This window comes from Elephas maximus, chromosome 1 (genome assembly GCF_024166365.1).
Source record: "Elephas maximus indicus isolate mEleMax1 chromosome 1, mEleMax1 primary haplotype, whole genome shotgun sequence".
NCBI lineage: Eukaryota > Metazoa > Chordata > Mammalia > Proboscidea > Elephantidae > Elephas > Elephas maximus.
This window is the reverse complement of record NC_064819.1, coordinates 234,364,088-234,376,399: the sequence shown is the minus strand read 5'-3', so window position 1 is coordinate 234,376,399 and position 12,312 is coordinate 234,364,088. Positions and strand designations below refer to the sequence as shown.

Sequence of the window (12,312 nt, the reverse complement as noted above, 5' to 3'; positions counted from 1 at the left end):
TCTTGGGTCCAGGTTTGCTTGATTAACTAATTTATATTTTGGTCACCTCCATCACACGTGGAGTACCAAAATTAGAACAGTAGGCGACTCTGGGGTAATGAGGAATGGCATCAGGAAATAACTCCCACGGCTAGTTTCCTGGAATTTTACATTGCCATTGTCTTCCAGCCCTAAACCATGTGTTTTCTTTCATTTCTGTTAGACTGTGCACCACCCCTTCTGATGTATTCCATCAGAAAACAGATCTTCTCTCTTTGGCCATCAGGAGCCACATGGACTGAAAGGAACTTTCCATAAGGCAAAGAGATAAAGTTGTCTTTCTTTTTTTTTCTACCTGGGCTTGCTCAGAGGGCCCTTTAGCAAGGGAAGTGTCCCCCTTTCCATATTTGAAAGAATGCCTAGATCAAAAGAACTGGGAGACTGGAGGTGGATCATACCTGTGAGCCACAGGGAACTTCATCAACCTTGACCTGCTGACGGGTGATGGGCCAGAGCAGGTTAGGAGCCAATTAGTGTTCAGCACAGTGATGCAGAGCTCACCTTCTGAGGGTGCACCTGGAGTAGGCTCTGACCAGCTGGAGGTGCGCATGTTCAGATCAGGCTCATTGTGGGAAACAACGTACTGTGATCTGTGTGCTGCTGGGGTCTCCTTGTACATTTTACATCTATTTTTTTAACTTCCGACAGGATGAGTTTATATTTAATACAGCACTTCTTACCATGAAGGTGTTGATCAGTTAATCAATATAAAGGGTTTTTTCTTGTTTGTTTTAAACAATAAATCTTTTCTCCATTTCAATAGTCAATACATAGTTTTTTTACACATTGAGTCACTTATCCATTTCAGTATTAAATACATTGAATAAATTTTTCTAAACTTTTTTCCCCCAAAGAAATAAATATTTCAATTTTTGATGGACTATAATTGATAATATAAGTACAATATTAACTTAGGATATAATAAAGCACAAATCCAATAACAATAGGAAGAAAAGACTTCTCAGTGATTCAGGAGGCCGTGATTATAACCAGACAATGGTGGTTTCCTAGGATTCTGGACAAGAGTTTCTTTCTTCCAGTTTTAGTTATCTAATTCCTTCACCTGCCCATCTCCTTTCTAATCAGCAAATAAAAACTATAATCTGCACTTTTTAGTGTATTTTTGATGGAAAGAAAACATTTTTCCTCATTTAACATACATCGCTCTCTTTCCATTTATAGGGAAACATGTAAAGGTGAAACTACCCTATTTACTATTTTCTTGGAACTTTCAGACATCAAAGCTCAGTTTTAATTTCAATACCGCAAAGGTTTTATGGGTGAGGTTCGATTCAGGAGGCCCTTCAAAGTTACACGTGTCCATTTCTCTTTTGTGGGTATACCTCTAAACAAGCAGAACTGCCTGTGATGCTGAGACCCACGTCTAACGAGACAGCCATTGCATTTCCGGTGTCTACCGCTTCAACTACAGGCAGCACCAAAAGCAGTGAAATGGGGACTAACAACAACTGTGTTGAAACTGAGGTCTTGATGCTGGAATCTTGAGGTGGTTAGGTCTTGAGGGCTGGTGGTTCCAAAGAATCAGGGTTATGTACAATTCTGACTTAAAAGACCCCATCGTTGGAGCGCTAGATGCTGAGGCTAAGAAGTTCCGTGTGACACACCTTCCAGGAAGCAGCCATTACGGGAATGGCCTACGTATATTCTTCATATGGATCTCAAAGTTTCCATCCTCACAGCGTTGCAAGAAAAAGATGTGTATGCATGCTCTTGATGTTTCGCCTCTCGGCGATAAGACAAACTGAGACAAACATTTTGATCTGGGGTGATGGCCTCGGGAAGGGTGATTTGCCAGTCTTCAGAGTCTGCTGTCTGCCGTGCAATTTGTTTATTGTCACAAAGAGTGTCAGGATGGTCGCACTCCTGCCTGAGTGATTTTTAGTAAAAGCTGCTTGTTGTGTGGGCTTCTGGTGCCAATATAGTCTTTTTGATGATAAAGAGCAGGTCAGAGCCCTTTGTTTTCTAATTGATGATTATGAAGTTATCTCTCTTTTTTAAAAAAATGTGTGAATAACCTGGTGTTCTTTGACTTCACTGACTCCACACGGTTTCCAAGAAGTGGTTAGTGGATTCAAACTGTTGACCTTTTGGTTAACAGCCATAGCACTTAAGCACTGTGCCATCAGGGCTCCAACCTCTTCCAAAGAGGCATGACTGAAATTTTGGTGGTGACTTGTATGTTTAACAAATGAATACAATCTTGGAAAATGTGGACTAAGAGAAGTTTATGCAGCAATCGAGACAACATAGTTCACATTGACCATATAGGCTGTCCTTTTGTGAAAATGGGAAAGTTTATATCTTTTACTAAGTATTTAATGCTTTTATTAATAATAATAGCATAGCTGCTATTGATTTGTTTATTTCAAGTGTGTCAACCTATGCTGGTGATACAAAACCATAGCTTTAATTCCTTTGCTTAATCCATTTTCTTCATGCCAGTAAGCGCTATTACATCTCAGCAAATCATACCACATTCTTCGGTGTTGGAAATAGCAGTTCTCTCAGGGCTGTTGTATGAATGCAGCTCTACAACTTGCTGCTTCTCACAGAGGAACACTTAGACCAGGTAGCTGTTTCTTATCACCATCCCTGTTTCATGAACAGAACAATCTAGTATTTTTCAGACAAGTTATTTTTCCACCTTCTCTTTCACTATTTCCATGCGTGTCCCTTTCTTTTGCACTCCATAGCAAATTATATTCCTTGTTTGTGTGGGGAAAGACAAAAGTTTGCATTTCTAATTATTTTTGTAATTGTCTTTAAGAGGTTTACTAGCATATAATAAGACTGTCAGCACCATTTTATCATAAATATTAAGGATGTATATAAGGAATTATCCAGAAAGATATTCAACATGGTATTGTTTATATTAGGGAAAAATAGAAAACAATAAAGAGGCTCAACAATAAGGACTGGTTAAATAATAAGGAATAATAATCGTAAGTAATTAGGAAGGCTGAGGAAGAATTGGAATTGCAGTGTTAGCGAAGAATATTGAATATACCATGGACTGCCAGAAGAAGGGACAAATCTGTCTTAGAAGTGGTACAACCAGAATGCTCCTTAGAAGCAAGGATGGCAAGTCTATGTCTTATGTACTTTGGACATGTTATCAGGAGGGATCAGTTGCTGGAGAAGGATATCATGTTTGATAAAGTAGAGGGTCAGTGAAAAAGAGGAGGACTCTTAACGAGATGGACTGACACAGTGGCTGCAAAGATGGACTCAAGCATAACAATGATTGTAAGGATGGCGCAGGACTGGGCAGTGTTTGGTTCTGTTGTACAGAAGATTGCTATGAGTGAGAAAGGACTCAACAGCATCTAATAACAACAAATAAATGATACTTCAATAAAACTGAATACTGTATAAGCATACTATATAACCATTTTGGAAAACCTGGTGGCATAGTGGTTAAGAGCTATGGCTGCTAACGAAGAGGTTGGGAGTTTGAATCCACCAGGCACTCCTTGTAAACTCTATGGGGCAGTTCTACTCTGTCCTCTAGGATTGCTATGAATCAGAATTTTCTTGATGGCAATGGGTTTATATAACCATTGAGGATGATATTGGAGAAGAATATTTAATGGCATAGAAAGATGTTACATGAACAAGTAGATTCCAGAATACTGAGTAAAGTATGATCCTAGTCTGTAGAAAATAGGTAACTAAGTATACATGCTGATGTGTACGTATGCATGGAGTCCCTGGGTGGTGAAAAGGGTTAAGAGTACCGCTGCTAACTGAAATGTTGGCGGTTCCAGTCCACCCCAACATGCCTTGGATCTACTTCAAAAAGATCAGTCACTGAAAACCCTATGGAGGTCAGTTCTACTTGGGCACATACTCCGACATGTGAATTGGAGTTGACTTGAAAACAACTGGTTTGGTTTGGGTGCATTTGCATACATACAGGAAAAGCTAAAAAAGTAGGTACAAGAGATAATAGTGGTTCTTCCTGTGATAGAATTATAAGTTATTTTTATTGAATCTCGTTGTATTCTAATTTTCTATAATAATAGTACCTTACTTTTTAAGATAAGAAAAAAAAAATTTCATCTTAAAGGTATCTAATACACTGGATGCCGAGACCTTGAGAGGCTATAGCTCAGCATTCCTAGCTACTGACCATTAGAGTAACTCTATCTTCTGAGGGTCTTCTAAGCAATCTAAGTCTCACCTTTGAGCACCTGATGCAACAGGTCTTAGTTGAGGCCTGGGAACCTGTATTTTAAAGGTTTCACAGGTGACTGTGATGAGCAGCCACCTTTTCAAACCTCATGTGTTTGGTTTTTCTTGTCCCATCCCATCACATACTCACCCCATTCTTTCCAAGTAGAGTATCTAAATTATTTCTTCAAGCCTATAATTTAAGAATAAGTTCCTGGGCTCCCAGATTGTGGTTTCTTAGTACAATGTTTCATTAAAAGGAACCAGGAATCCTTGGAGAATGGCTGATTCTAGGCCTGGAACAGAAAAATATGCTCTATGAACCTTGAAATCTTCTAGCACTGCCTTGCTTGATAGCTTAGGGATGTTACCAGAGACTAGTGGGCATGCTTGAAGGACAAGTAGGGTAACTTTAAAAGCCTATTGCCCTAAGATGGCATAATCCAATGATAAAAAGAATACTGAATGCAATTTATTTAAATACATTAAAATTATACAAATTTATGATATTAATAAAAACATTAAACTTTAAAGGAACATCTAGTAATCTGTTTGGCCTGTTTCCAAGTTTCAGATAATTTTTCTGACCATCAGCCTCTTTATGCTCATAAATAATCTCAAAGGTTTTTCTTGATCACAATAAAAGGCTGTTTCCATCATGTCTACCTGGTGCAGCAAGAGTGCTGAGTGCTCAGTAAGACCATGTAAGCCTTACTGAGTTTGCTTTGTGAATCTAGAACCACGTAGTTTGAGCCAGAGAATTTATTCTGCCTGAACATTTTCATAAGGTGCCTCAGATGTGGCTTTTAAAAGGCTTTCTTATTTGTTCTTCTATCTCAAGGCTGGGAAAATAATCCTAAGGCATTCTCTTCACTGTATTTCATGTGCTACCATCACCACCACCATTTGCCACAGAGCTCATTCCTACTCATGGCAACCGTATGTGTGTCAGAGAAGAACTCTGCTCCATAGAGTTTTCAGTGGCTGATTTTTCAGAAGTAGATCTCTAAGCTTATCTTCCAAGGTGCCTCTGGGTGGACTCAGCCTCCAATCTCTCAGTTAGCAGCTGAGGGTGTTAACCATTTGCACCACCCAGGGCTCCACCATAGTGAGATTTATCATCAGGTATGACTCTCCATGTATACCCTTTGTTGCACAATCAATTTTGTTAATTATATCCTGGTGAAATGAAAACGGTTTTTTATTGAACTTATGCAAATAACTATACTGTCATGAAAAGAAGGTAGACTCAGGGAGAATATTTCTTTCTGATTCCGAGGGTCAGTGAAAATCAGGTATCCTATATAAAAGTTTCAATTCAGTTTTGAAGGTGAGATAGCCTAAGAAGAAAGAGAGAGGTCTTCATATGTTCTAAAAAAAATAGAATGTTAAGTACCGATAATATGAATATTATTCCAAAAAATAGCCATCATCAAATTTCTCTCTTTAGTTTATTTGGTCCTGTGTAATTAATTCTTGTTTTGAGTTAACAGACTTTGGGTTAGTGGCATGCTTTCATGAAGGACATCTTTTTCCGAACTAAAGTAAGTTTTGGAAATCCTGATTCATTTCACTGGTACCATCTGAAAGTTGTCAAGCTGATGTCAGCTCTGAAGTCTATAATAGAGAGTCTGTTCTTTGAAGTAATAGTTCAGAGTACCTGGCACAGTCCTTTCTTCCTTCTGTGATGAAGACACATGGTCTGGTCTGTCCTTTATAGCACAGTTTTCAGGTAAGCATCAGAGGGAGACAGAACCTAGTTTATTAATAAAACTGAAGGACTGTGGCCAAATATTAGAATGCCCAATAATATCAAAATCAGGAGAGTGAAATTCCCTTTTGTGACATGGTCCATCACCATTTCCTAAGGGTTTGGTCAGTGCTTCCCTTGAGGGTAAGAACGTATAATGGACAGCAAGACACTGAGAATCTCCGTGCCGTCCCATAAAGTCTTTGATTTATGAATGATTTATATGAATAACATTTTATCTACACAAACTGCACCCATGGAGGCCTGAGCGTCTCTTCTGATTTGACCTGTTTCTGTGTAGCTCTTCCAGGAGTGTTGAGGTAGTTAAGAAATAGGAAGCACACCAAACGCACCCAATGATTTCTAGCACCCCTCCCCAGGGACCCTCTCAAAGGGAAATCTCAAAGGCAGTTTCAAGTGTAAAATATATCCTGAATGTTTTATGTTCTCTTTTTCTAAATTTTAGATCTCTTTTTGGGAAAACAAAATCAAAAGAGTTGCAGAGGAGAATTGGTCAGTAGGTTATAATAAAGTCCTTGGTGCCTGAGAAACAATGCTTGGTTCCTTAATTAATCATGGATGATAAAATATTTAAAAATAGACATAAAGATAACATTATGGCAAAGTATCTTAGTTCATTCACAAACGAAACTTTGCTTTTTATTATTGTCATTATTTTTTATTTATCAAAGAACATAATGAAGTTAACACAAAACAGTGATTATTCTTGTGGGATATAGAATCTCTGGTACCTGGGCAGATTACAGAGATGGTAAACAATAACCTTTTATGCCTTATTAAGAGTTCTGAAATGAATTTATCAACTCAACGGAGAAAAATTTTCACTAACATAGTATTTGACAATGAATTTATTGTATAGTATTTTTATGAGCTTCTTCCCCCCTCCGCTTAAATTATCTCACAGATAACGCCCATCAAAACTAGGTGAATTTTGCCAGAATTTTAACATATTTTATAGCTTTTTTTCAAACTCATGTATTATAAACAAAGGTAAGTAAAACTCACGTTCTTCAAGCTTTCAACAGCTTCCTGTATTTGCTCAAGCTTTGTCTTTTGCTCTATTCTGTCCTATTCTGGAACAGGCTGAACTTAGCTTTAGGAAAAAACAAAACAAAACTCTTCTCCCTTGAAAAAGAAAAACTTGTCCCACTCACTTGGATGAACAGCTGTATTTTTCTGTTATTATTGTTTCCAGTAGTCTCAACTACAAAAACTAATTATAGATGCTAATCAAAATAACAATTCTTATTTCACAGAGAACACTGGATGTTAGATAATTGAGAACCGTCTGTTATATAAAAGCATTCTAGCAGGCCAGCAAATTAAAGACATATAACACAATTTTCTACAGCCATATATCTCCCTTTTACGTTTTCTTAAAGTAGCAAAAGTCATTTTATAAACATGACCCAAAGATGTAGCCATTCTGTACCACATAGAAGTAAAGAGCCGAAAATATATAAACTTTAAATTATATTTATCAAAACATTGATAAATTCAGATGTTATCAAACAATATCATTAATATGACAGACAAGCAAAATTTTTCTGAAGATCATTCAAAAGTGGCTATAGCAGTATACCTAAAGGGAACTGCCAGAAATTTAGGCCAGATTCAGAAGAGGATGTGGAACCAGGGATATCATTGCTGATGTCAGATGGATCCTGGCCAAAAGCGGAGAATACCAGAAGGATGTTTACCTGTGTTTTACTGACTATGCAAAGGCATTTGACTGTGCGGATCATAACAAATTATGGATAACACTGCGAAGAATGGGAATTCCAGACCACTTAGTTGTGCTCATGAGGAACCTGTACGTAGATCAAGAGGCAGTTGTTCGGATAGAACGTGGGAATACTGATTGGTTTAAAGTCAGGAAAGGTGTGTGTCAGGGTTGTATCCTTTCACCATACCTATTCAATCTGTATGCTGAGCAAATAATCCCAGGAGCTGGGCTATATGAAGAAGAATGGGGCATTAGGATTCAAGGAAGACTCATTAACAACCTGCATTATGCAGATGACACAACCTTGCTTGCTGAAAGTGAAAAGGACTTGAAACACTTACTAATGAGGATCAAAGACCACAGCCTTCAGTATGGATTACATGTCAATATAAAGAAAACAAAATCCTCACAACTGGACCAATGAGCAACATCATGATAAACGGAGAAAAGATTGAAGTTGTCAAGGATTTCATTTTACTTGGATCCACAATCAACAGCCATGGAAGCAGCAGTCAAGAAATCAAAAAACAATGCATTGGGCAAATCTGCTGCACAGGACCTCTTGAAAGTGTTTGAAAAACAAAGATGTCACTTTGAAGACTAAGGTGCACCTGACCCAAGCCATGGTATTTTTAATTGCCTCATATGCATGTGAAAGCTGGACAATGAATAAGGAAGACCAAAGAAGAATTGAAGCCTTTGAATTGTGGTGTTGGTGAAGAATACTGAATATACCATGGACTGCCAAAAGAACAAACAAATCAGTCTTGGAAGAAGGACAGCCAGAACGTTCCTTGGAAGCAAGGGTGGTGAGACTGGGTCTTACTTACTTTGGACATGTTGTCAGGAGGGATAAGTCCCTGGAGAAGGCCATCACACTTGGTAAAGTACAGGGTCAGTAGAAAAGAGGAAGACTCTCAATGAGGTGGATTGACACAGTGGCTGCAACAATGGGCTCAATCATAACAATGATTGTAAGGATAGTGCAGGACTGGGCAGTGTTTCGTTCTGTGGTACACAGGGTCATCATGAGTCAGAACCGACTCGACGGCACCTAATAACAATGACAACATCAAAGCATTTGTATTCAACCATAATTACAAATTACTCAGCTATCCAATGATTATTCATTAAATAGCCTAATTTAGTATTAATCCAAGTTTTTAAGTCATTTAAGGGTTTTAGAAATTATATTTTTACTGAAACACTGTACAACATAAATACCAGTTACTATAAAAATATTTCCATAATTATCATTCCACTTATTAATATGCAAACGTATATCTTACATAAACTTAAACATTATGCAAGTGTAATATTAAGTTACTTAATCAATAAACAACTATGAGAAGGGCAGGAAGTTCAGATTACTCTCTTCATGAGAAACCAGTCCCAGTTCTTAAAAAATATAAAATGTTCTCTTGTTACATATTTAATACTGATAAATCAAAGGAAAGATATATAACCTTTTTTCCTTCTTAAGTCCAAATGATTAAAATAGTCCAGTTGTCCAAAGACCCACCTTAATTATGTGAACCTGGATTCTTGAAGTATTTCTGAACTAGCAGTTTCTATAAGAAGGATTTTTTTCTTAAAAGTCTAGAACATTTTAAGTATTCAAAGTTACAGTTTCTTTATTTTCTGCGAGTTTTGGAAATATTCAATTTATATAAATGTTTATTCCTATCAACCAATTGGAACAAATCTCATTTAATTTAAGAGACATAATACTTTAATATATTAGTAACCCCCAGTGGTAGGAAAACATTTCACACACATCGAGAGACAGAGGCCTTTCTGAGTTACAGACACGTAGACACAGTCACATAGAGCATGGATTGCTTCAGTCTTACGAATTGAACTACAGGTCAAAAGTAAACACAGAAGCACAAAAATTTATTTGTCCAGATCTCAAAGAGCTCTTTCCCTTTCCAATGAGTATAATTTTTAAAATTGATTTGAGGTCACAAATAGGCAAGCAGGCAAAAAAGACTAAAAGAAAAAAAGAAGCCTCTGTTGTCTGTTACTCAAAGATTATATCGGTCAGGGTCCGTCTTCAGAGGTGACCAATGGTCAGACCATAAAACAATTTCCCAATCATTGTGACCTCCAAAAGGGAATACATTATTGTTTGTGCATAAACCACAAGCAAAAAGCAAAACGCAACACTGATAGAGATAACCTGAAAAAAAAAAGGAGAAACGGGGCTTGGCAGAGTTATAGCTCTCTCTGACCAGGATTTATGTTAGGACCCAAGGAAAAGTGTGCTCGGACTCACCAGCCCATGAGACCTGCTTGTCTGGCAGTGCAGTTTACCTGGCTCCATCCATGTGTCCATTTGGACTTAACTATGGCCCCTCCAAAACTATTCCAGTAAAATTTTTAAAAAGGTAAAATCATGATTCTCATGTTAATATAAAATAAACAGGTATCAAAGACTTTGTTCAACTCATTCCTTAATGAAGGAAATAGGAAGATAATATAAATTGATTCAAGGAGAGTTAAAGGAGTTAATAGATAATAGATAGTGTCTTAGATCCGTAGTGCTGCTATAACACAAATACCATAGTGGGTGCCTTTGAAGAACAGGAATTTCTTTTCTCACAGTGCTGGAGGCTAAAAGTCTAAATCAGGGTCTCAGCTGTGTTGATTCCCTCCTTGTTGTTAGCCCCGGACCTTCCTTGGATCCCTGACAATCTTCGTGTGACATCTGTCTTTCCCAGTTTGTGCTCACTTCTGTGTCTAATCAGCTCTTTTTATGACTCAGAAGTAATTAGGTTTAGGACACACCCTACACTGATATAACCAAGAAAACCCTATTCCCAAATGGGATTACAGCCCTAGGCATAGTGGTTAGGATTCCAATACATGTTTTGGGGGGTGTACAATTTAATCCACGATGGATGGATGGATGGATGGATGGATGGATGGATGGATGGATGGATGGATGGATGGATGGATGGATGGATGGATGGATGGGTGGGTGGGTGGGTGGGTGGATGGATGGGATGGTTCGATGGATGGATGGATGGATGGGTGGATGGTTAGATACATAGATTAAAATGAACAAACAAATAAGCTCACTGCTATCTAGTGGATTTCGACTCACAGTGACCCTATAGGACAGAGTAGAACTGCCCCATAAGTTTTCCAAGCCTGTCATTTTTATGGAAGTAGACTGGCACATCTTTCTCCTGCGGAGTAACTGGTGGGTTCAAACCTCCAACCTTTTGGTTAGCAGCCTAGCACTTTAACCATAGCACCACTAGGGCCCCTCCGATAGAGACAGTTCAACAAACGTTAGGATAAAATCGCAAAGCTAGATACAAAATTTGCTAAGTTCTTAAACTGCGATAAACCACCTCTGTTCCACTGGACAGAAACTCTTTTCATCTCCACTGGACACAAGTTACCCTCTGCCCCTGCAAAGCTGCAAGCCAGCCGAACGGCATTGCACTCAAGGGACAGCAGTCATCTTTTTATTCTAATTCCAGCCTTCGTATATCTTTTCTGAATGCTGAGTGAATGAAGTTAGAGTGGTCCTATTTAATAGGCGGACTGTTACAGAAGATATCTTACCCCCTCCAACCATTCCCCTAATGCAATTGCAAAGACACCTTTTTTTAAAAATCTCATTAGAACAATAAATATTTACCTAAACTTAACAGTTTATGAAACAGTTATATTTACATTATCTTATTTGATTTTTCATTAGGCACATACTTACCAATCTGCCTTTCATACATAAATTGAGAGTAAAGACTAAGATTGTTATCCAAGGCCCCACAGCTAAAAGGTGTTGAGGCTAAGCTCTGAACCCAGGCCCCTTGGCCCCAAATTCTATTCTCTTTGAATTGGATCAAAATTTTCCTGTGTATTTGCTTGTATTTGGCATGTTTTTTAAAATCAACACTAATATTACATACTCAGATGGAAGAATAGCAACCCGACCCTGAGCTCTTCAACAATCTTTTCATTGTTGTAATACTTTGAAGTAATCATTTCCCAAGTAAAGGATGTCTCTTTTCTGTAGCCTTTGCACTTGACATGAAAGAATGTACCCGTTGACAGGACATACACACCAGCCACAGAAAAACCTCTTTGGATATGTTTGGAGCTAGTCAATGAGAAACCTCATGATATGAATTTGTCAAGGAGGTCATATAATCTTTTTTATTTTTTTACAATGCAATTTTGTGAGCTGGGCTTCCAGACCGCTTTATACCTATTTCTAAAAAAATTTTTCTGTCATATTAGTTCCAGGTCAAGACACAGCTTGCTGGGTAACTACACCTCTTTATACGTGTAAGATTGACTATCCGCAGCCTAGCACCACAACCTGCATTCTTATTAATCAACTCCTTGGAAATGACATCAAAACGCGATCAGTGATCCATTCAAAATGGCCTCCTGGATTTAAAGAACACTGATATTGTAGAATATAACCCTCTACAGCCACTCAACCACTGAACCAGACAAAATAGAATGCCACATCTAGCAATGCAGTTAGTTTTGCTCACACCCTGCTTTTTGGGCTGCATTACAAAACTGGATGCCGAGTATACACCAGGCAAGTGTTTCT

At 38.1% G+C, this 12,312-nt stretch overlaps 2 protein-coding genes across 6 annotated transcripts in view; one reads left to right on the top strand and one right to left on the bottom strand.

The window, feature by feature from the left end:
* Positions 1-12,312, top strand: part of PRKN (parkin RBR E3 ubiquitin protein ligase) — a 1,645,966-nt gene that overhangs the window by 528,487 nt on the left and 1,105,167 nt on the right. The gene's annotated exons all lie outside the window — the stretch shown is intronic.
* On the bottom strand, positions 1,350-1,682 carry LOC126057384 (small integral membrane protein 30-like). Its single transcript, XM_049852882.1, has 2 exons — positions 1,665-1,682; positions 1,350-1,526 (listed from the first exon to the last, which is right to left on the bottom strand). The coding sequence occupies exons 1-2, from the start codon at positions 1,680-1,682 to the stop codon at positions 1,350-1,352; spliced, it is 195 nt and encodes a 64-aa protein (XP_049708839.1).